Source organism: Notamacropus eugenii, chromosome 3 (genome assembly GCF_028372415.1).
Source record: "Notamacropus eugenii isolate mMacEug1 chromosome 3, mMacEug1.pri_v2, whole genome shotgun sequence".
Taxonomy (NCBI): Eukaryota; Metazoa; Chordata; class Mammalia; order Diprotodontia; family Macropodidae; genus Notamacropus; species Notamacropus eugenii.
In genome coordinates, this window is record NC_092874.1 from 52266941 (window position 1) to 52291625 (window position 24685).

Below are 24685 nucleotides of genomic sequence, written 5' to 3' on the forward strand. Positions count from 1 at the left end.
ATAGATTCTACACATACATTTCCATTAAATACATTTCACCTTAGCCATGCTGCATAAAAGAATTAAAATTAATGAGAGAAATCATAAAACAAAACATAACACAAGAGAAAATGGTCTGCTTCATTCTGCGACCCAATTCCATAGTTCTTTCTCTGGATGTGAATGGCATTTTGCCTCAAGAGTCCACTGGGAATTTTTTAGGTCCTTGTATTGCTGGGAAGGATTAAGTCTACCAGAAAAAATGCTCACACACTGTGGTTGTTGCTGTGTACTAAGTTCTCCTGGTTCTACTCCTTTCATTCAGCATCAGTTCATATAAGTCCTTGCAGGGCTCTCTAAAGTCTTCCTGTTCATTATTTCTTACAGCACAATGGTATTCCATTACATTCATATACCACAACTTGTTCAGCCATTCCCCAATTGATGGGCATCCCCTCAACTTCCAGTTTTTGGCCACCACAAAGAGAGCTGCTATAAATATTTTTGTACATGTGGGACCCTTTCCTATTTTTATGATCTCTTTTGGATACAGTCCTAGAAGTAATATTACTGGGTCAAAGGGTATGCACATTATTGTAGCCCTTTGGGTATAGTTCCAAATTGCTCTCCAGAATGGTTGAATTAGCTCATTGCTCCACCAACAATGAATTAGTGTTTCAACTCTCCCACAGCTTCTCCAGCATTTAGCAATATCCTGTTTGGTCATGTTAGCCAATCTGATAAGTGTGATGTGGTATCTCAGAGTTGTTTTGATTTGCATCTCTCTGGTCAATAGTGATTTAGAGCATTTCTTCATATGACTATCGATAGCTTTAATTTCTTCCTCTGAAAATTGCCTGTTCATATACTTTGACCACTTATTAATTGGGGAATGACTTGTATTCTTGTACATTTGACTTAGTTCTCTATATATTTTAGAAATGAGACCTTTATCACAAACACTAGTTGCAAAAATTCTTTCCCAGTTTTCTGCTTTCCTCTTAATCTTGGTTTCAATGGGTTTGTTTGTGCAAAAATTTTTCAATTTAATGTAGCCAAAATTATCCATTTTGCACTTCATAATAGTCTCTATCTCTTGTCTGGTCAAAAATTTCTTCATTCTCCATAAATCTGAAACACTATTCCTTGCTCCCCTAATTTGTTCATATTATCAATCTTTATACCTATATCATGTATCCATCTGGACTTTATTCTTCTGTATGGTGTCAGGCATTGCTCTACGCCCTGTTTCTGCCGTACTATTATCCAGTTTCCTCAGGAATTTTTGTCAAACAGTGACTTCTTATCCCAGAAGGTGGGGTCCTTCCATGTATCAAACAGCAGATTGCTATATTCATTGACTACTGTGTCTTGAGTACCTAATCTATTCCACTGGTCTATCCCTCTGTTTCTTAGCCAGTACCAAGTGGTTTTGATGGCTGCTGCTTTATAATACAATCTGAGATCTGGTAGGACTAGGCCAACTTCCCTAGCATTTCTTTTCACTAGTTCCCATGATATTTTGGACCTTTTGTTCTTCCAGATGAATTTTGATATTATTTTTTCTAGTTCTAGAAAATAATTTTCTGGTAGTTTGATGTTATATAACTGAATAAGTAAATTAATTTAGGTGCAATTGTCATTTTTATTATATTTGTTAAGCCTACCCACAAGCCATTGAAGTTTTTCCACTTATTTACATCTGATTTTATTTGTGCGAAAAGTATGTTCATATAGTTCCTGTCTTTGTTTTGGAAGGTAGACTCCCAGATATTTTACAGTGTCTACTGTTGCTTTAAATGGGATTTCTGCTTCTATCTCTTGCTGATGCATTGTTAGTAATATATAGAAATGCTGACAATTTAACTGGGTTTATTTTGTAACCCACAACTCTGCCAAAGTTGTTTATCATTTCAAGTAGTTTTTTTACTTGATTCTCTGGGATTCTCTAAGTATATCATCATGTCACCTGCAAGAATTGATAACTTAGTTTCTTCTTTGCCTATTCTAATTCTTTCAATTACTTTTTCTTCTCTTATTGCTAAGCCAACATTTCTAGTACCATACTGGATAACAGTGGTGATAATGGACATCCTTGTTTCACTCCTGATCTTACTGGACATGCATCTAGCTTATCCCCATTGCATATAATGCTTCCTGAAGGCTTTAGGTAGATATTGCTTATTATTTTATGGAAAGTTCCATTTATTCCTATGCTCTCCATGTTTTCAATAGGAATGGATGTTGTATTTTGTCAAAAGTTTTTCTGTATCTATTGAGATAATCATGTGGTTTCTGTTAGTTTTGTTATGATCAATAATGCTGATAGTTTTCCTAAAGTTGAACAAGCCCTACATCTCTGGTATAAATCCTACCCGATCATAACATATTATTCTTGTGATAAGGTGCTGTATTCTTTTTGCTAACATCTTATTTAAAATTTTTGCATCTAAATTCATTAGAGAAATTGGACTATAATTTTCTTTCTCTGTTTTGGCTCTTCCTGGTTCAGGTATCAGAACCATATTTGTATCATAAAAAGAATTTGGTAGGACACCACTAATTTTCTCAAATATTCTATATAGTACTGGAATTAACTGTTCTTTAAATGTTTGTTAGAATTCATTTGTAAATCTATCTAACCCTGGAGATTTTTTCCTAGGGAGTTAATTTATGGTTTGTTCAATTTCCTTTTCTGAGATGGGGTTATTTAAGTGTTCTACTTCCTCTTCTGTTAATCTTGACAATTTATATTTTTTAATATATTCATCCATCACATTTAGATTGTAGAATTTATGGGCATACAGTTGGACAAAGTAATTTCTAATTACTGTTTTAATTTCTTCCTCACTGGAGGTGAGTTCAAATTTTTCATTTTTGATATTGGTAATTTGGTTTTCTTCTTCCTTTTTTTTAATCAAATTGACCAAAGGTTTATCAACTTTGTTTTTTTCATAAAATCAACTCTTAGTTTTATTTATGAATTCAATAGTTTTCTTAATTTCAATTTTATTAATCTCTCCTTTGGTTTTCAGTATTTCTAATTTGGTATTTACTTGGGGATTTTCAATTTGCTCTGTTTCGAGCTTTTTCAGCTACATGCCCAATTCATTGATCTCCTCTTTCTCTATTTTATTCATGTAGGCACTCAATGACATGAAACTTCCCCTAAGAACTGCTTTTGCAGTGTCCCATGATATGGCAGGTTGTCTCATTATTGTCATTCTCTTGAATGAAGTTGTTGATTGTTTCTGTGATTTGCTGTTTAACCCACTCATTTTTAGGATTAGATTATTTCATTCCAACTAATTTTTGGTTTATCTTTCCGTGGCCTTTTGTTACATAAAATTTAAATTGCATTATGATCTGAGAAGGATGCATTGACTATCTCTGCCTTTCTGCATTGCATTGTGAGGTTTTTATGCCCTAATACATAGTCAATTTTTGTACATGTGCTATGTACCACTGAGAAAAAGGTATATTCCTTTCTATCCCCATTCAATTTTCTCCAGAGATCTATCATATCTATCTGATCCAGTTTTATTCACCTCCTTAACTTCTTTCTTCTTTATTGTGAAGTTAGATTTATCAAGTTCAGGGAGGGCGAGGTTGAGATCCCACAGTAGTATAGTTTTACTTTCTATTTCTTCCTATAACTCCCCCAACCTTTCCTCTAAGAATTTGGATGCTATACCACTTGGTGCATATCTGTTTAGTAATGAAATTGCTTCACTGGCTTCCTTTTAGCAGGATATAGTTTCCTTCCTTATCTCTTTTGATTAGATCTATTTCTGCTTTTGCTTTTCCTGAGATTAGGATTGCTATCCCTGCTTTTTTTACATCAGCTGAAGCACAATATATTCTGCTCCAGCCATTTATCTTTATCCTGTGTGTATCCCCCCATTTCAAATGTGTTTCTTGTAAACCACACATTGTTGGATTACAGTTTTTAATCTATTTTGATATCTGTCTCCATTTTATTAGAGAGTTCATCTCATTCACATTCACAGTTCTGATTACTATCTGTGTCTTTCCCTCCATCCTCTTTCCCCCATTTATTCTTTTAGTTCTCCCTTCCCCCTTCCCCTCTACAACAGAATTTTAATTTTTGACCACCACCTCCCTCAGTCTTCCCTCCTTTCTTTCAGTCCCCCTCCCTTTTACTCCCCTTTTCCCTTACTACTTCTTCCCTCCCTTTTAGCCTCCCCTTCCATTTCCTTCCCCTTACCCCTCCTACTACCTATAGAGCTAGATTTCTATACTTAACTGTGTTTGCTGTTCCCTCCTTGAACCAAATCAGGTGAGAGAAAATCTTAAACCATGCTCATCTCCCTCCCCTCTTTCCCTCTACTATATTTTTCTGCCTCCTCCTTTTCATATCTCCCATTACATTCCCTTCCCACACTTAAATCACATTTTTATCATTATATCATTTACTTTATACTCAATCCCTCTAAGTATATTCCTTTCACATTTCATAATAAATATACAATTCTCAAGAATAGCAAGTATCATCTTCCCTTACAGGTATGTAAACAGTTTGCCAATATTAAATAACAAGGTTTTTCCTCCTTTTTATGCCTTTTCCTTCCTTTTTATGCCTCTCTTGAGACTTCTGTTTGAAGATCGAATTTTCTATTGAGTTCTGGCCTTTTCATCAGGAAGGTCTAGAAATCCCTTATTTCACTGAATGTCTATCTCCTGCCTGAAACAGTATGCTCAACTCTGCTGGGTAACTGATCCTTGGTTGTAGTCCCAGCTCCTTTGCCTTAGGGAATATTATACTCCAATTCCTTCGATCTTTTAATATAGACGCTACAAGATCCTGTGTAGCTCCTCGATATTTGAATTGTTTCTTTCTGGCTGGCTGCAGTATTTTCTCTTTCACTTGACAGTTCTGGAATTTAGCAACAATATTCCTTGGTGTTGTTAGTTCAGGATCCCTTTCAGGAGGTGAACAGTGGATTCTTTCGATGACTATTTGCCCTCTGGATCTAAGACTTCTGGGCAGTTTTTCTTTGATGATTTCTTGGAAGATGTTGTCCAGACTCTTTTTTTCAACATGGCTTTCTGGTAGACTACTAATTCTTAAGTTTTTTTCTACTGGATCTATTTTCCAGGTCAACTGTTTTTCAAATTAGATATTTTACATTTTCTTCTATCTTTTCATTCTTTAGATTCTGTTTGACTGATTCTTGATGTCTCATAGAGTCATTAGCTTCTACTTGCCTGATTCTAATTTTTATCAAATTTTCTTCAGTTAATTTTTGCACCTCCTTTTCCATCTGTCCAGTTGTTCCTTTTAAGGAGTTATTTTCTCCAGTTAGTTTTTGTGCTTCCTTTTCCATTTGTCCAACTTTTCTTTTAAATTCTTCCGTGATTTCTTTTTTCATATTTTTAAAATCATTGGCCAATTTTTCTTCTACTTTCCTAATTTGGCTTTTAAAAGTCTTCTTAAGCTGTTCCAAGAATGCTCTTTGGGCTTGAGACCAGTTCATATTCCCTTCTGAAGTTTCAGATGGGAGTACAGTTTCAATGCTGACCTCTTTGGTATTTGTGTTTTAGTCCTTGTCCCCAAAGAAGGATTCTATTGTCTTATCTTTTCTGGTTTGCTTCTTGCTCATGATGATTGTCCTTTTCCTGGCTTTTAAAGTGGATCTCTCCTTCTGGAACACAGGGGGCTCTGTCCCACCATTCTTGTGCTTAGAACTTGAGGCTTTTTGTATTGTGGCTTCTAGTTCTTTCAGCCAGAAGCTAGCTTACCTGGTGCTAAGCTTTCTGATATGCCAAAGCAGAGGCCAGGTGAAGTCTTTCTGAGTTTCTCTGGAGTTACCGTGGAGCTAGCTATGTTAAGTGTGGGCTAAGGGTAGTCTGGCCACAGGAGGTCTCCTCCCCTGAACACAGGCAGGCTCAGTGGTTGGTGAACTAGTGTCTGCACTAGTGTCTTCTCTATTGCCCTGGCTGTGCTGAGGCATGCCTGGGGTCCTGGTGTTGACCATTGCAAGCTCTACCCACCCTGGGGCTCAGGATCTCCTCCCAGTTCACTGAGGGGGAGCTGTCTGGGACAGCTCGGTCCTGCACTGGTCCCCTTCAGCCACAGCAAGAGGGACCTCCCTTTGTGATTTCCCTAGCCTCATGGGCTAAGAGATTGTTAACCCCTTCGGCTGATCCTACTGTTCCAGGATTTTTCCTGGGGAAATATTCTCTGGGTTTTTCAAGGTCAACAAGCTGAGGGAAAGAGCACTGACCAATCACTTGGCCATCCTGGCTCCTGGAAGTTCAAGTAGGTGACTTACAGACATTCAGTCTGCAGCCTGATAGCCTCAGGAGTTGCTGCTGCAGTAACCTGGGGTTCTGTGGTTCTCCCTCACTCAGTTCCACCGGACTTCCACTCTGGGCTGATATGTTTGAGATTCTGCAGTGCAGCTGCTGCTTCAAATCACCCAGGGCTTCCTGCTTGGCTTTGCTATGGCAGGTCCTCACTGACACAGCCTATGTGCTGTGTGCTCCTCCAGCCCTGTGCAACAGATCCTTCCTGCCAAACTTCCAGCCTATCCTGGGTTAGAAATCCACCACACTCTGTCTCACGCTGGATTCTGCCACTCTAAAATTTGTTCAGACTCTCTTTTTAGAGGTATCTGAAGGAGTCTGTCCTACAGCTTAGGTGAGTAGCTGCTCTCATTCTGCCATCTTAGCTTTGCTCCCCCACCCCTTGAAGTTTTCTTGGCAAAGATACTCTGCTGGTTTGCTAAAAGTATCTCTGATTGAATAATGTGACTAAGAAGGATCTTTCCCACCCACTGATGGGCCTGCCCATTGTGGGAAGTTTGATTAAGGGAGTTGTTTTGTAAGAGGGTCCCAAGTACCTTTTGTTTTTTTCTATTAAGGTTATGCCCTCTGACACTAAAAAGTGTACAAATACTCTGAGGGTGAGGTTTTACTTTGAAGTTTACTGACTAGAAGTGTTTGTAGTGCCAGATGAGGACTCTAGGAAACCACTAACCTTTGAGAACCCAGATGCCATGCTTCCCTTTCTGATAACTGGTCAGACAGCTCTACCTGTCTGTTGAACTATGGTCAGACATTTTGGAAACATGTCTGTTGACTTTTGATTTCTCTTTATTTTCTTTGAGGTTCAGGGTATGGACTCCCCTGATCTAGGTGAATGATATATGTGCTTGGTTAAAGGATTGATACATGTGCTTGACTAAAGTGATTGTTAACCCCTCAAAAACTGCCTTTTCTTTTATGAATGCAGATATAAGAACCTCTGATAGGAGTCCCCCCCCACCTCCCGTGTATGTTGGGGTGTTTACTGATACAATGGATAGACGGATGGCAAGATGGATGGAGAGATAGATGGACAGATCACAAAGTGCTCTAAAAAGTCCTTAGTAACATGGCTCCTCTCTACTTTTCCAGGTCAACTGCACATCATTCTTCCTCACACAGTGTACAATTCAAGGAAACTTAGCCTAGAAGCTATTCCCCCATGTGATAGTCCAATTCCAATCTCTGAACTTTGTGTAGGCTGCCTCATCTCTGCCTCAGAGGCCCTCACTACCTTCAGTGCTTAGAGCAAGGACCACCTTCCACACAAGCCTCATTCTGTTCCATCCTCCCTCCTTCTCCTACTCCCTAATTGCTATTAGTTTCTAAAGATTACTGTGTACTTATCTGGTATTTCCTCATCTTATGTTCACATTTTTTCCTTTTATAGGCTAATCTCCATGAAGAGCAGGGACCCTACTGATTTTTGCACTTATGGATCTTTAGCACCTGTCACAGTTTTTGTTGTTCTGTCATGTCTGACTCTGTGATCCCATTCAGGATTTTCTTGGCAAAGATATTGTAGTGGTTTGTCATTTCCTTCTCTAGTTCATTTTACAAATGAGGACCCTGAGGCAAACAGGGATAACTGACTTGCCCAGGATCACAACATGGAAGGCCAGATTTGAACTCAGAAGGATGAGCCTTCCTGACTCCAGGAGGTCTGGCACTCTCTACTGTGTCAGCTAGGTGTCCCTGAAGACCTGAGTTCAAATCCAGCCTCAGACACATCAGGCACTCCAGTATCTTTGCCAAGAAAACCCCGTGGACATACTCAGTATGGCCCACAGGGTCTCAAAGAGTCAGACGTGACTGAAACAACCAACAACAACAAAACCTTCCAGAAACTCTGCTACCAGCTTATCTTTCTATTCTCAGTGCTCAACAACGTGCCTGGTGCCGCGTAGGTACTTCATAAATATTTGCTGACTACTGACAACGACCAATGGGACAGACGCTGTGTGTTATTAAAAAAAAAAAAAAAGGAACACAGACTTGATCAGAGTGTCCTGGACACAGTCTTAACTCTGTTACACAATTCTGTGTGAACTTGCCCTCACTGGTCCTTTAGCTTACTATCTGTAAAATGGGAAGATTCAGCTAGACAGGATCCAGGGCATCAGAAGCTCTAAATCCTATGACCCTAATTGTTCAGCCTTCAGAATTTCTGGTCCCTTCCTGGTAATGTCTGGATAATAGTAACAGTCACCCTGTCTACCTCCTGGGGTCATCGTGAGGAATGTTCACGGAGTTTATTTTTAGGAGTTGTAATCAGTGCTTCATTTTTGAACTGCTCCCACAGCAAAAACTTAATAACCCACTCCACAACTATGCCAGGGATTGACACTATACTACCAACACAGTGTTTCTGAAATCTACTTTCTTCCTCTCACAACACCCTCCTCTGTAACCTGAATGCACTGTACACTTAAATCATTAATATAACTTATACAGAACAGGAGAAAAAAACAGCCAGAGAATATGAATGATTACTTCTATAGGATGTTTAGGAGGGGAGGAATAACAAAATAAAACCATGCCTGAATTTGGCACAGCAAGTATAGAAATAGTGGTAAGACTTCTTAAAATAACATGCCACTAACCACCTTTATACTCCCACCCCCTTAATAGAGAAGGCTGGAAATGATTTTGTGAAGGAACAGAAATGCTCCAGGTGTATGTGGGGGCGAGGAGGGAGGTTTAACAACAGTCATTTTAAAATCATTCTCCACTGCATCTCACTATCATTATACTGATTTTCAGGAGCAGACTTTAAGCCCTGCTTCCAGCTTGGCCCCTCAAAGCCACAACTGCAGGAAGCCACCCATGGACAGGGCCTTGGCAATGACAGCACCCTGTGTACCACCTACTCTGCTCCCTTGTCTCCCTTGTCTCCCTTGCTCCTTGTCTCCCTTGTCTGCTCCCCAGATAATATACGTTGAAGCCACACTTATGAAGACCATGAGCTCTTTCCTTCTGACTTACAGCCAAAGCTTCTACGGGTTGTCTCCCCGTATTAGAATATGAGCTCCTTGAGACTGGGGGCTGCCTTGCTTTTCCAGTTCTGTCTCCATTGCTGTGCTCATAGTAAGCACTAAAAAAAGCTTTTATATTCATTCTTTTACTTCATCAGAGTAATCGGAAAAGATACTTGCAACGTACAATATCAAGCCAATGTGAAGAAAACTCTGCAATTCTTCTTTGAGCAAAAGTGATTTCTTAAGATAGGAGGGGAAAAAAAACTCAGATAAAGCGACCAAATACAAAAAGGTTCTTCACTGAGGACTAATTTAGTTCAGTCCATCAGATGAATATTCTAAAACAAACTGTTCCTCTAAGAAATAAAACTATTTCATTCCCCTAGATAATGAATCTCAGATGATTAAATAGTTCCAATGCACCTCAAGTATAGTAGAAGAAAAAATGAGTTCCAGACAAGAACACAGGAAAGGGGAAGGGACAGCAGGAGAGAAAAGGGAGATTAGACATATTTGCCTTATTAGAAAACCCTTTCAAATTTATAGTGTTTCTATTTTATATGGTCATCAACAAACTAATGACAAAGAAAAAAGAACTAAATGTTGGGGGACGGGAGGTTGAGTACATTGCACACACACACACACACACACACACACACACACACACATACACACACACACACATTTCATTTTTAAGAAACAAATACTTTCTATCCATTTACATTGCTGTAAAATCTTTTCCTGGTTCTTCTCATCTCACTTTCTGTCAGTGGGGAACTGAATGCTATAAAGTTCCAATGCCCAAGCTTAGCCCTAAATAAGAGAAATGAGCAAAGACCTGGACCTCCCCTCCCACTTTGCAGAGGTGGAGGGACAAGGTGGCAGTGTGAAATACTGCATATAAGGTATTATTCTTAAATACATTAGTTTTACTGAACTACTTCTGTTTTTCTCTTGAATTCTCAGGGATGGGAAGGAGAGGTACACAGAACACAAAAGCAATATTTAAAAAAACACTTTAAAATGTTTTGATATAAGAAACTACCATACATTGTCAGGTAAGAGGCATGATTTAGATACAAAGCTCACCAAAAGTAGAACACTTACTTGCTTTTTCCTTTGTACACAGTGGCATAAGACCCTTCTCCCAGTTTCTCCAGTTTTTCATAAGAGTCAGCTTTTCCAAATTTTGGGCTTGTAGGCTAAACAAATGAAAGAGCAATCTTTAGGAAAAAATACCAAATTTATTTTAAGGATCAAATTTAAATCGGCAAATGTCATTATTAGTGAAATTATCTCTGGTAATTTTAATATATATTGCACACTGCCTTTAAAGCAAAAACATTTAATAAGTTGTTTTCTCCCCAAGAAGATACTACTCAAAAGCCTGCAAATGGCTGTCAATTTCAATCATATTTATATCATAAGAATCACTAAAAGAACTATTTGCCTCATCAATAGTAGGTTTTATTTCAAATGTATCAAATTATCATTCAACTGGATCAAGAAATTTATCTCAAAATATTTTAATTCAACAATTTTTTCTTCACTATAAAAAAAAGAAAGGTCATTAAATAGGTCTTTGGGGATCAGAAACACATATAACAATGTCATTCAACAGACAAATAAAAATCTGTATGTTCCTGCGTCTCTGAAATGTGGTATCCCACGCCATGACGGGTGATCACTAGTGGATTTGCTTTGCAGGACACAACTGAAAACTGAGTAACTTTTTTAGCTAGATTTCCAAGGTGGTTTTGGTAGATGTAATGGGTTGAAGATCTCAATTTTGTTTGTTTTGGGATGGGGGGAATTTTTTAAGAAGGATGGGGAATTAACCACAAGCAGTAGACTTCGGAAGGAAATCATAAAGATACAGCGTATGTAGCCTTATGGCAACTGCAAGATTTGTATCTTTTACTATACTGCTTCCACTCAAGACACCTATGAATTATTTAAAGAATGTTTGTAGTGCATTTGGACATCCATTACTTTCCCATCTCTGCATTTATTTCCAATGCTTCCTGTTTTTCCATAATCAAGTTCTTCATCAGGCACTATAAATTGTCTTAAAGACCTTCTTAGGACCAACAAGATACCTTATTAATGGTAATGCTGTGCTTTCCTTTCCTATCAGGAATACTTCTGTCCAAATGCTAGGCTGAGATCTGCATCATCTGAGATATGAAACACCCAAGAGGAACTGAAAGTTCTGAAAGAACAGTTAGGTCACACAATATGAAATTATAATCAACAACCACACACTTTTCATAAGCTAAGTCTGAATACCACTCTGACAATAAGGTAATCCATTGGAAAGGTGACTTTTAAAAGGGAGATATTTTTAAAAGAATGAAAAAGAAGCTAAATTACCTTTTTAGCTTGTACTAAATACTCCAATAATTTGTTCCATACGTAAATTGTCATATTGGAAAAGGGAAGTCAGCAAAAGCAGAAATTATGAAAATGCTGCTTTTTAGGTGGGAATGACCAACCTAAACCCAACTGAATCAAGACAGGTAGTAGGCAGATGCAGTGGGAGTAGCAGAAGAAAACCAAGAAGATGACAGGATATAAGAAATAAAAACTATGAAGAATTCTGGATAACCTCATCTCTATAGCCCATCTAGTCATCCAACCAGCCATGTCTCCAACTACCTGCTGCTACTGACCTACTTCAATCCCACACAGACCAAGAGCTTTCCCCTAGATCTGGAACCTCCACCCTACTGCAGAGTATCCTGGAATCTGGTCTCTGGGCAAGTGATGCTGTTTAGTCACTTTGCAGTCAAATATACTCTTCAAATACCCAGGGGATTTTCTTGCCAAAAATATTGGAGTGGTTTGCCATTTCCTTCTCCAGCTCACTTTAAATATGAGGAAACTGAGGCAAACAGGTGAAGTGACTTGCCCAGGGTCACACAGCTAACAAGTATCTGAGGCTGGATTTGAACTCGCAAAAAATGAGGCTTCCTGACTCTAGGTCCAGCACTCTATCTGCTATGCCACCTAGTTTCCCCAATTTACTAAACAAGTAAATCCATTTATCTTTGAAGGATAGGTCCCAGGCCCAAAACCAGCTGATTACTGACAGAGTGTGCAAAGTAACCCACAAGGTCTACATACAAGATCCATCTTTAGCTTCAAATCCCAATCAGCCATTACACTATCTGCCAGTCAACCCCACTTTTCTTCCATCTGTCAATAGCCAAATACATCCCCTTGGTGAATACTCCCCATATAGGCTGTCTTCCATTAGAATGAACTTCTTTGAATTGAAGACAAATAAATGGTTTTTCATTTACTCAAGACCTGTATGAACTGATACAAAGCAGAAGTAAGCCAAACCAGGAGAATAATTTAAATAAGGATTCCAATAACGTAATGGAAAATAAATACAATTTAAATTTGTGCACCACATTTCTAACCTCTTGGCAGAGCAGAGATGGACTAGAAGTGAAGAATGAGGCATATATCTTCAGACACAGCCTGTGTGTGGATCTATTTTATGTAACTATACTTTTTAAGAAAAAAGAAAAAGGGAAGGTCTTTATTTTGAGAAGGGATGAGACAGGGAAGATCAGTGGGGATCGCAGGGTAGGGAGAGACGTAGATGGGGTAACAGTGCTGATGATGAAAAAAAGGGGAGGAAGGAAATAGTGTCCATGAATCACTTTTTAAAATAAAAATAAGTTTTAAAAAACAGATGAGAAGAGAAGAAAGTTCAGGAGAGAAAAAGAGAGAAGCAGGGAAGTACTGGAAAAACCACATTAAATTAAAATAAATCCAAACCCCAAATAGTAGAGATTCAAAGCTTCCTATGCCATCTCCTTTATCTGTTCTTTGTATAGAAAAAGTTTCTACTGATATTAGTCACATTCATATTAAAAAAAGATTGTTTTTATTTTTTAGTAATAAAAGCAGTCTGATCAAAGCAGACGCTAAATTTACTGATATCAAAGCATGCCCTCTTCCTTTGGGGAGAGATCTGATGGTAGTGGAGTAGTGATCTATGGGTGCAGAACGAAGTATGTTTTTCAAAATGGTCAGTGTATTGCATTGTATTGCTCAAACATACTATTTTGTTAATCTATGTGATATCATTAGAAAATCATAGTTATAAAAATAAAAGTATCTACATATCTGAGATCACTGGATGGGAAGAGCCCCACCTGGTCTGGGTAACTCCTTCCCCTGACACTTACCACCTCTGTCACCCTCTACAACTGAGCAGCTAATAAAAAGAGGGGAGGGGGGACAGAGAGTAACCAGTGGGGCTATAAGCATTTTGGAAAACAAAGGAATTTAAACATGTCATGTCAGCCAAAAGAGATTCAGTAATCCTACTTTCTAGATACCAACAGATGAAAGAATTGCGAAGATTATGTGTTACGGATTCAATGGCTTTCCTAAAAATCTAATAACAGCAAGTCATGATCACTACCCCTTCTCCCAAATTTTATTTTTCTACAATTCATTTCTTTAAGCTACATATGTATAATCACATTAAACACATTTCCACCTTAGCCATGTTATAAAAGAATCAGATCAAAAGGGAAAAATGGTGAGAAAGAAAAATGAGGGAGAAAATAGGATGCTTCAATCTGCATTCAGACTTCATAGTTCTTTCTCTAGGTGTGGACAGCATTTTCCATCACGAGTCTTTTGGAATTGTTTTAGATCACTGCATTGCTAATAGCTAAATCTAACAAAGCTGATCATCACACAACATTGCTATTACTGCATACAATGTTCTCCTGGCTCTGCTCATTTCACTCAGCATCATATAAGTCTTTCCAGGTTTTTCAGAAGTCTTTCTGTTCGTCATTTCTTTTGGCACAATAGTATTCCATTACATTCATATACCACGACTTGTTCAGTCATTCCCCAGTTGATGGGCATCCCCTCGATTTCCAATTCTTGGTCACCACAAAAAGATTTGCTATAAATATTTTTGTACACATGGGTCCTTTTCCCATTTTTATGATCTCCTTGAGATACAGCCCTAGAAGCAGTACTGCTCGATCAAAGGGGATTTATAGTTTTACAGCCCTTTGAGAATAGTTCCAAATGTTCTCCATAATGTTACAATTCATCCTTGACACTGATAAATGAGGTTTTGCAGTGTTTTTTTAATTACACTATCAGCTATCATTAAGCAAACTGTGCTCCTGATTCTTGCATCAGTTAGTAAAAGTCATCCCAATTTTCTCTGAAGTCCTCTTTGTTTTCACTCTATCTTTTTTAAAAATAGATTTCCCTCCACAGTTAGTTACCACTACTAACCTTTCTTCATCCAGGTGTGTAAAATCTTTATGTCACTTGGCTCTCCCCTGCTAAGAATCAGAGCTTTGATCACTGCTCTATCTGCTGGCTTTCTCTTACCAAACTAATAGTTTACTTATTGAAAGTCAGGTATTGTAAGTACATCAAAGTCAAAATTGGTATATATAGAAAATATGTAGGAGTTAACAATCACAAGTAAAATTTATGTATTTATGTATCATTAATGCATAAAATTTCATGAATAATGTAATTTAGGCCATGAATCTACCGAAAACGAATATGTTGGGAATCTTTTAACTTTAAAAAAAACTGAGTGAGGCTCTATACCTGTGATTTCATGCACATAGAGAACTTATTGTTTAGTCATGTCCAACTCTTTGTAAACCTATGGATCATACTGTCCATGGGGTTTTCCTGGCAAAGATATTGGAGTGGTTTGCCATTGCCTTCTCCAATGGATTAAGACAAACAGAGGTTAAGTGACTTGCCCAGGATCACAAAGCTGGTAAGTGTCCAGTAACAAATATGAACTCAAGTCTTCCTGACTCTAGGCCCAGTGCTCTACTCACTGAGTCATCTAACTACCTAACTAGGGAACGACTGCAACAAAAATTCCTCCCCAATCAAATAAGCAAGTCTTAGAAAGTTGCCTGAGACACTGAGATGTTGTTACTTATCCAGAGTCACAAAACTATTGCGTTATAGGCAGTTTCTTCCTCTAACAATCCTTCCTTCCCTGAACTCTCTTAAATATTTTAATATCTTAAAACATGAATTACTAGGTAAGAATCATGTTATCCTCCTAGTCATTCAATATTTTACTTTTCCAAAAAACATACCTCTTTCTAAGATATACTAGAATTTCTTCATTTTGATGAACCTATTTTAAGAGAATACTGAATTTACAGAATCAAGGATACATTCACCTTACAAAATCCAAAACCTCAGATTTCACAAATTTATAAAGATTATTTATTACATGGCAGAGGCTACACATACTATTGCAACCTGCATCTACTGAGACCCTCAAGATCTAACTTAGACCCTACCCCACCCCTTCAGAAATTCTTTGCTGATCCTTCCTAATTGACTGAGATTGATCATGCCTCAGATTTCTTCCTAGGACTTGGCATGGCCCCCTCCTTGGCATATTGTCTAATCTGAATTATCAATGTCCAGTTTATCCCCCTTATTAGACTATAATTTTCATAAAAGCTATCTGATTTCAAGGATTGAGTTGGGGACTCTGAAAGCAAGAGAAAATGTTTATCACCTGGGAAATGATGATATAAGGGAGGTGATCTCAGGATACAATGAACCCTACAGAACTCCAAAAGGACTGCAAAACATGTTGTTCATCCTTCGTTCTCAAGGAGTGATATCTTGACCTACACTGAATTCAATTTAAGCGAGGCAGAGTTACGCACAGTCATCAGACTCATATTATCACATCCCTTAGACTTCTCCAGCCTGCCCACACACACATTTACTAACAACTTTTTTGCCAGAAGTTGCCATTTTAACATCTGAGGATTTTTTTTTAACACTATGAACAATTTTAAAAAAAAAAAACACATTTGTAACAACAGCAGGGGCAGCTACAGTCCTGGGCTTGGAGTCAGGAAGACCTGAGTTCAAATCCAGCCTCAGATACTTCCTCACTCTGTAACCCTCAGCAAGTCATTTAACCCTGTTTGCCTCAGTTTCCTCATCTGTTAAATGATGTGGAGAAAGAAATCGCAAAACAGTCTAGTATCTTTGCCAAAAGGGATCACAAAGAGTCAGATACAACTAAAATACCTACACAACAAAAAAAGTAACAACAGAAATTTTATAATTAAGTTCAGTGGGAGAAATGGATTATCCTTAGAATCATTCACTTAATTAGGAGTCAGGAAATCAGAGATCTAGTCTGTCGCCGACGCAGGCTGTGACCTCACCAATCGATTCACCTCCCTGGAACCTAGTTTCCTCATCTATAAAATGACTGATCTCTACTGTTCCTTCCTGTTCTAAATGCTGTGAATATACATATAAAGCAGGTGTTCTTAATCAGGATTCCAGGAACTTTTGTGTATGTCTTGTTAATACAGATAAATAACTATATTTCAATATAATTGGTTTCCTTTGTAATCACATGGGGGTTTTTTATGCATTTAAAAACATTATTCTGAGAAAGGGTCCATGGGCTTCACCAGATTGCCAAAGACATACATAAACACAAATAAACATTAACTCCTGACATACAAGGGATTAGAAACTTTGGAAATGGAAAGAAAGGGACCTAAAAAGAAGAGGAGAGAGAGTCTTGTTAGCACAAGGTGTACATTTCCAAAGAGTTTCTTTAAGAAGGTCAACCTGTTCTCTTAGCGGCAAACTCTTTGGCATTATTATTCAGTCTGGACCACGTGTTTTCTGTTTCAGAAACTCCTGACATACGACTCCTAGACTGAACTGAGTCAAAGAAGATTTAATGGAAAATTACATTTAGAACCACCTGACTCTCCTTGTGTGAGCTGTGTGGGTTCTGTTCTCATACATTTTTCATCGCTGCCAAACAGCTTGAGAGTGTCACACTTTACCATCACACTCCTGAGCCCAAGCTTTAAATAGAAAAAATTTAAAACTATATTAAACTTCAATATGAAATGATCTTCAATGGAAAAATATTATGTTCACAGTTCCACAGTAAATTATTTAAAATCAGAAAGGGGAGTCTATCTGTTTAGTGAGGTACTTCTAAAGGAGTAGCTTCAACCTAAGAAAAACCTTAAAAAGACAAAAGAACAACCTCTAGTCAGAGCCCATTTACCTCCTGCAAGAGAGATTGTCATCCAATCAAAAACACAGGAAACTTCCAGTGACCTTAACAGAAATCACCAACGCATAATTTGAAGAAGAGACATTTAGTCTACAAAGGAAAAAGGGGTGACTTAGCATACGCATGTTGAATGGAATTGACGACTACTGTTCACTAGATTTCAGTTCAGAACCTCGGTTTCAATTTTGGCTCCCCTATTTACTACTCAGCTCTCCAGGCCTTTACTGCCCTCATACCCAAAATGAAATCAATGGATTATATGACATCTAAGGGCCCTTCCAACTTCAAACCCTACGATCTCACACTACTAAGGAAATGTGTGTATATGTATGTATAGATATATACATACATCTATGTGCATTTGCATATATGTATATATATATACATACACATGGATATGTATGTATGCACACATACAGATGTATTTATGTAGATTCAGGTCATCCTATAGATGTTTATATAAACGAGTGTTATGTATGAATTACAGATTTCTACATAATTGCTTTTTATAAAAGAGTTGATGTATTTAACAAATAGAATTTTTTCACAAAAGTCAAAACCATATTTAAGTTTTATTGCTTCAGCAAAACTAAAATGAGAAAATTAGATAAATGAGGAAATATTCTCAGGAAAACACCCCCAACTCAACCAGAGGAAATGTTCAAAATTGCAATTGAGAAAATGCTGATAGCCCAAAGTACTCTATTTATCTAATTAAATGGATTCAGATGCATTAATTGCTCTGGTTAAAGTACATTTCATTAACACTGAGTTGTCAGAAAATTAATATTTTGCCACATGTCATGGTATAAACAATCCATTTTATTTGTCCTGTGAAATTGATATGTAGGCATTGTGGAAATCGACTCTAATTTCCAGATCAATCACACTGACATCACAAACCATTGAAAAATGTACAACATCCTTGTAAAAGTTATACTGATCTATAAAGAGCAATAGCTCAACCATGCTAAAATAAGTGTGTCCATGTAATCCTCTATGTACTTGAAGGGCCTAAATCCAACCAGACCTCCTATTCCCACATGCAAAAGTGTAGCCAACTTCATTCTTAGCTACACATCGGTCACTGTACAGGACAGTCCCAGGACTGCATCTATTCCGTCCTCTCTAGCTAAACAAGGAAGGGAGTCTCAGGACAGCTCAAAATCTGAAGCTTTCATTCTGTGCTTTTAAAATACAATTTTCAACTTTTATTGCCCTACTTCTGATCTTCTTGGAGAAATGATGAAATTCTAAGAAGTCACTCAAATAATTACAACTGAACATGATTTCAGCTACGGACGGAGAATGTGATACAGACAGGGAAGGAAATGTCACGGACAGGCAGCACCTATATTCTAGCCCTTCTTTACTTAACAGTGCATGCTTAGGACAGTATATTAGGAAATAAAAATTGCAGAAGGCTGGCTGGTAAAAAGGACAGTAAGAGTACTATCAGTCACTAACTTCACAGAGATGTAGAATGCTGTGAAAGGAGAGTAATTTATTTTCTCAGAATAAAGGAATAGGAAACTCTTCATTGTCTGCCCCAGGGGAGAGCAACTTTGGTACAGACAATGGAAATACAGCTAATTCACCCTGCTGCATTGGGGCTCTAGTTCTGACCCTTAAATGAATGGAGTTCCCGGTGGCTAAGTGGTCTAAGGCCAGGCCCTAATATCTTACTACAGAAGCTACCATGTTGGCTGTGACCTAAAATGGAACATTTACTAAGTACCAGGAAATCCTGGGAATTCTGGGCAGTTCAGTGACACAGTGGATAGACTGTTAGGCCTGGAGTCAGGAAGACTCATCTTCTTCAATTCAAATCTGATCTCAAATACTCACTAACTGACTCTAGGCAAGTCACTTGACCTTGTTTGCTTCAATTTTCTCATCTATAAAATGAGGTGAAGAAGGAAATGCAGAACTACTCCAATATCTTTGCCAAGAAAACCCCAAATTAGGTCACAAAGAGTCAGAAATGAATGAAAAATTACTAAATAAAGAGAATTCTACCATCTATGGAAACCCCATTGCTGATAGTAAAGAAAAAATTCCTTAGAAAGGAAACAAATAATACATACGGAAGAAATCAGGTGTGAGCACAATAATGCTTCCATTTTAAGTATGGAGTTTTAGAAACATTTTCACTAGATTTGGACCCCAGTCTTGCTCCTTATTACCTGTATGACCTAAGACAAGTCAGTAATGGCTTCACTAATTTTCTTCACCTACAAAATGAGAGAACTGGACTATATGGTCCCTTTCAAACCTATTATATATGTTCATTTTATTTCATTAAATGATTTTTAAAAGGCTATCTGGATTATACATGTCAGTTTCTGAGTTGAATGTCATTTTAAAACATTTTCCAAAATATTTACTTTAGAAAAAAATCATTATTAAATCCCAGTGCCTGGCACATCGTGATAGATATTTAATTAAATGTTTGTTGATTGATTAAAGGAGTCCTCCTTGATAAGCTGGAAGAAAAAGAGGGTGATTACTTATTGAAGTCAGAGTCAATATTTTTGCAGTCATAATACCCCATTATTGTCTGATTTCACAAAACTCCATTCTAATCTGTGCCACACAATTTTTAATTTCTTAAAGTTAATGATTTTTCTATTCCATATTACCACTTGAGATTATTGATAACAGCATAATAACAGCAACCAAGTTTTTAAAAACTATTGAGCACTCCAGTTATATTGTACTGCATATGAACTGCTTTAAAAGGGAGTCAATTCAAATAAGATATCACAATTACTGTAAATTCCCTAGACTTTACAATGCTTCTAACTTCCTAATAGCTTCCCCAGTTCTGTAGAAAAACCAAAGAAATGTAGCCAAATCGTTTGACCACACTGTGAACCAAGAAACCTGGATTCTTAGAGCTCAGAAAAAACAGTCAATATCGATGGTATCAGATTTCAGATTCGGCCCCAAACATAAATATATATGGTATGTGTATGGTCTATTCTATTTGGATCCTATGAAGATTTAGAAATAATAGGTAAAAGCTCCAAAGAGACAGATTTCACCTCAATATGAAAAAAGACTCATTATCAATTAGAGCAGTCCAAAAACAAGAAGAGTTTGCCCTAAAAGGTAGTGAGTTCTCCCTTCACTGGAGGTCTTCGAAGCCAAGGGTAGAGAGTCACTTGCTGGTGATACTGTGGAGAATATTCCTGGATTTCACTTTAGGATGGGTTATTCTATGTGACCTCTAGGATCAAGATTTGATGAAAGAGCAAGTGATCTCAGCTTTAGCAGAAGATGTCAATAAAAGATCTCTTCTAGCTTTCAACAGCTTTTCAAAATCATCCAAAGGTTCAAAATAAGAGCATCTCTTCACTGGGTCCGTAAAGGATGAAATCTCCCAAGGATTCAAAGTAAAGGTGCAGAGTTACGCACCACTCCTTGTTTTCCTTAGCAATTACCATGAGATAAAAAGGTCCTTTTTCTTCTATAAAAGATGAAGATAAGTGGAATTTCTATTAATGTTGGTGAGAAGTTAAAAATCCATCATTAAAGGGAAAGTTGACTTAGAATTCTATGCTATTTCAATAAGACAATGGAAGTCAAGTTGTGAAAAAAGTCACTGGGATGAAAAGGAAAGCTAATCTTCGCCAAGCTACTACTGCCAGCACAGATACAGAGGAAGGGATAGGTAGGTTAGCAATGGCAGAGACTGTCTACAACAGGAACCCACAATCCATTAAATCCTGTACATAGCATTTAAACTATGCATTGAACCCAGTCTCCCATGTGCTGCTGACCCACTGTTCCAATATTCCATGGTCTTTCTTTTTACAGCTCCTACATTAGAAAAAACTACACTTAGTCTCTGGTTCCTTGGATAAATTTCTTTGGTGTGACTGGAAGGGACCTTGGATACCATCTAATCTAACCTTCTCATCTTATGTATGAAGCAAGGAGGTCGGGAGAGGTAAAGTGATTGACCTGAAGTCACAAAGGCAATAGAAAGAGGGATAAGATTCTCAGCCAAATCTGAACTGTGATTCTTGTTGCCCATCAACCTGATTAATTCCATATTCCTTCCAAGGAGTTCTGATACCAGATCATTCATAATTAGGAATTTCACTAAATGAAGCCAAACAGAAAGCAGTCCTTCAAAAACATAATTCCAAGTCATTCCTTATAAGTTCCCAGGATGCTAATGAATAAAGTCATTTTAATTGCAATTTTTTTCCCAAAACATTATAACTCATTGGTGGAGTCAGTTGGTCAACATTTATTAAGTACTTACTATGTGACAGGCACTGTGCCAAATGCTGGAAACAGGCAGGGTAACGGATTCATAATACCATCAGATTCCCTAGACAGTTTGCTATCATTAGAGTTTTAGCACAATGCTTCTGTTGACAGAGAGATAGATAATAGTATTCTGGACTTACAGAGCTGGGACTAGAATGTCGGCGGACTTTGGGTGATTCCTTCCCACTGGAGGAGGACTTGAAATTGATGCAAGCATTGTTCTCAGAATGGACCCTCTTCACTTGAGTGGCCGGTTTCTCGAAGGGGTCGAAAGTGCTCTGTGTCCTCTGAACCCGGACTTTCTTGTCCTCAGGAATTGTGTCCAGGGGTTTGATTACTGAGTCCACTCCTGGGCAGTTCCGTGTAGACATCTTTGTGACACATATCTGAAAGAATAAACAAATTAAATTCAGTATTTTACTCAAAATCCATCTTTTAATAGTCTTGCTGGTAAAAGACAAAATAGTTGAGGAAACAAAAGTTCGAGCTTCTGAGCATATCAAGTTATTAAGCAATATGTGCCCATGGTCCTGATTTCTTGGGGCAACTGCCAGGTGTTGCTTAATAAATCAAAATGCTCAAAATTTTGTTTTCTCAGTCGTTTCATCTTTCATCCACTACAACAGCACTAAATACTTTGATATTATATTATTTAAACTAATTTGATCCAACAAGCATTTTCAAGCAGGTGCAACATATCAGGTGACCAGCAACGGGTCACAATGACAAAATGAGAGATAGTCCCTTTATCCTCAAGGAACTTATATTCTACCAAAAGGAATACAACATTTAGACACAAATACAGTATGAACAAAGGCATGAAGGGGGGTGAAGGAATGCCAAAATCAGGAAAAGGAATGCCCAGTGAACAGTAAGTATGCAGTATGGCAGAATAGAAACTTCAATTTTGGTAATTTTTTTTTCTATAGTCATAATTTGAAAAGTTATATCAGTTTATGACACAATAAAAATAAAATATTTTTTAAAATATAAAGAAGCAAATTTAAGCTTAATGGCAGGAAAATGTCCCAACAATTAAAGTTCTCCAAGAGTAGATGGGTTGCAATGAGAGGTGATGGGGTCCCCTTCCTTGGAGGTAGATCTTCAAAAGGCAACTACATTTCAAGTATGGAATAATTAGGAATTATTTCATCTATGAGCTGGTCTAATAGGTAACTAAGGGCACATCCAAATCTAAATTCTGTATTTCTAAGGTCTATTATAATCATTTAGTATTCATTCACTTGAAGACCGTATATAGACCAGATACCAAATCAGAGAGCCAGTAAAACCTAAAATGCAAAATTTAAGTTGGAAGAAAATGTAATGTATACGCTGTTAACAGAGTTTTAATTCATCCTTATTGAAAGGTTGGACTTGAACTATAGTACAGATGGCTTACCATCTGACTACAACTGGAAAAATTTCTAAACCATTAAGAAGTCACATGTCATTCCTAAGGGGAAAAAGATGGGGAACCGAATTCATGTATTATAATTATTGCCTAGTTAGGGAGAGAAAAAAATCATATGAACCAGTGAACAGACAAAAACAAAAATTTCAGTCAATATCCTGAAATCAAAGTAAACCTGAATGTTTACCTCACAGGAATGGAGAGCCTCCAGCTAACCCCATACCAGATTTAATCTTGTCCTTGGACTGATAATACTTTGCTTGCTGTTGCTGGAGCATAAAGAATTATTTCCATCCTAACTGAATGCTCTACTATCCTCAAAAACTACTGATTAAAACAGCTGAAAAATTAGGAGCAATAATAAAAAAAGAAAAGAAAAGAAAACATGGCATAGTGAAAGGACCACTGATCTTAGAATGAAAAGACCTAAATCTCCACTGGCTGGATTAACTTTACTGTTCTGTACCTCAGCTTCCCATCTGTGAAAATGAACAGATTAAACAAGATGAACAGTAAGCTCTCTTCCAGCTTTCATGATTCTATATAATTAGCCAATAATTAGTCAAAAGTCTACTGATTCTCTCTTCTTCACTCTACTCCTACTCAACTATTCTCTTTCCTATTTCTTCCTCTCTCCTTTTTTGTGTACTTTGATATCCTTCCCCATCTCTCTTCTATCTTTCCTCTCCTCCCCATTACCATTATAGCTCCCATTCCCTTATTTTCTCCTCTATTCTTTAACTCTGGGTGGAGCCCAGAGGATAGAGTGCTGGGCTTGGACTATATACAGATATGGGTTAAGAGCATGCCTCAGACACTCACTAGCTTGTTCTGGGCAAGTGACTGTCTGAGTTTCCTCATCTGTAAAATGGGTATAATAATAGTATAATAATAGTTCACAAAATTGTAAGGATTATAGGAGATAGCATGTTCAAAAACTATATAAAATGCTAGGTATTATTATTATTATTACTGGCTATTAATAAGAAATTGAAGTGTGTACGTGCATTTTAGTTTTACAATCCTGGAGGTCAGTAGATAAGAACTAACAGAATGTTGATTGAGTAGAAGACAGGGATTTAGTGACTCTCAAAGGAAGAGAAGTCATTGCATGATGGAGGTGAGAGCCTGAAAGTGGCAGTGGGGAGCCAAGAGTACTTCAAATTCCCCATCTCAAGCAGTGAGTTTGAGGAAATAAGTGAAAATGCAACCCGTGATAGAATGGGTGGCCAGGGGAACCAGGTCATTATAAGAGAGCCAGGACTCAGGAAGAGCCAGAAAATGAATGAGACGGGAAAGGAAAAGATGTAAGATAAAAGCAAGTTTGTTACCTATCTGTTCCACAGAACACAGGGGGAGGGGTAGTTAGCTTCAGAGTGTGGCATTAGAAGGGATGAGGGATTAAAGGAGACGGGAATAAGGGAGCAGGCAACAGGGGATGGAGAAGAGTTTGCATAATGACAGCCAGATGTGTGGGGAGAGTATGACCAAGTTGATTATGTTAAGACATGTCCATGTCTCCTTCATCCTGAAAAAATCCTCACTTGATCTATCTCTGCCTGCTCATTACTGCCCTATACCTGCCCTCGCATT

General features: G+C 37.7%; 1 protein-coding gene across 3 annotated transcripts in view; it reads right to left on the reverse strand.

Annotated features, from left to right (window-relative positions):
* The window catches only part of CDK14 (cyclin dependent kinase 14), a 678242-nt gene that overhangs the window by 464050 nt on the left and 189507 nt on the right, over nt 1-24685 (reverse strand). For all 3 annotated transcript variants that reach the window (XM_072651519.1, XM_072651521.1, XM_072651520.1), the window contains 2 exons: nt 21819-22064; nt 10395-10489 (listed from right to left, as the gene is read on the reverse strand). In XM_072651519.1, the coding sequence (XP_072507620.1) occupies nt 10395-10489; nt 21819-22064 (341 nt within the window). The remainder of the gene's footprint in view (nt 1-10394; nt 10490-21818; nt 22065-24685) is intronic.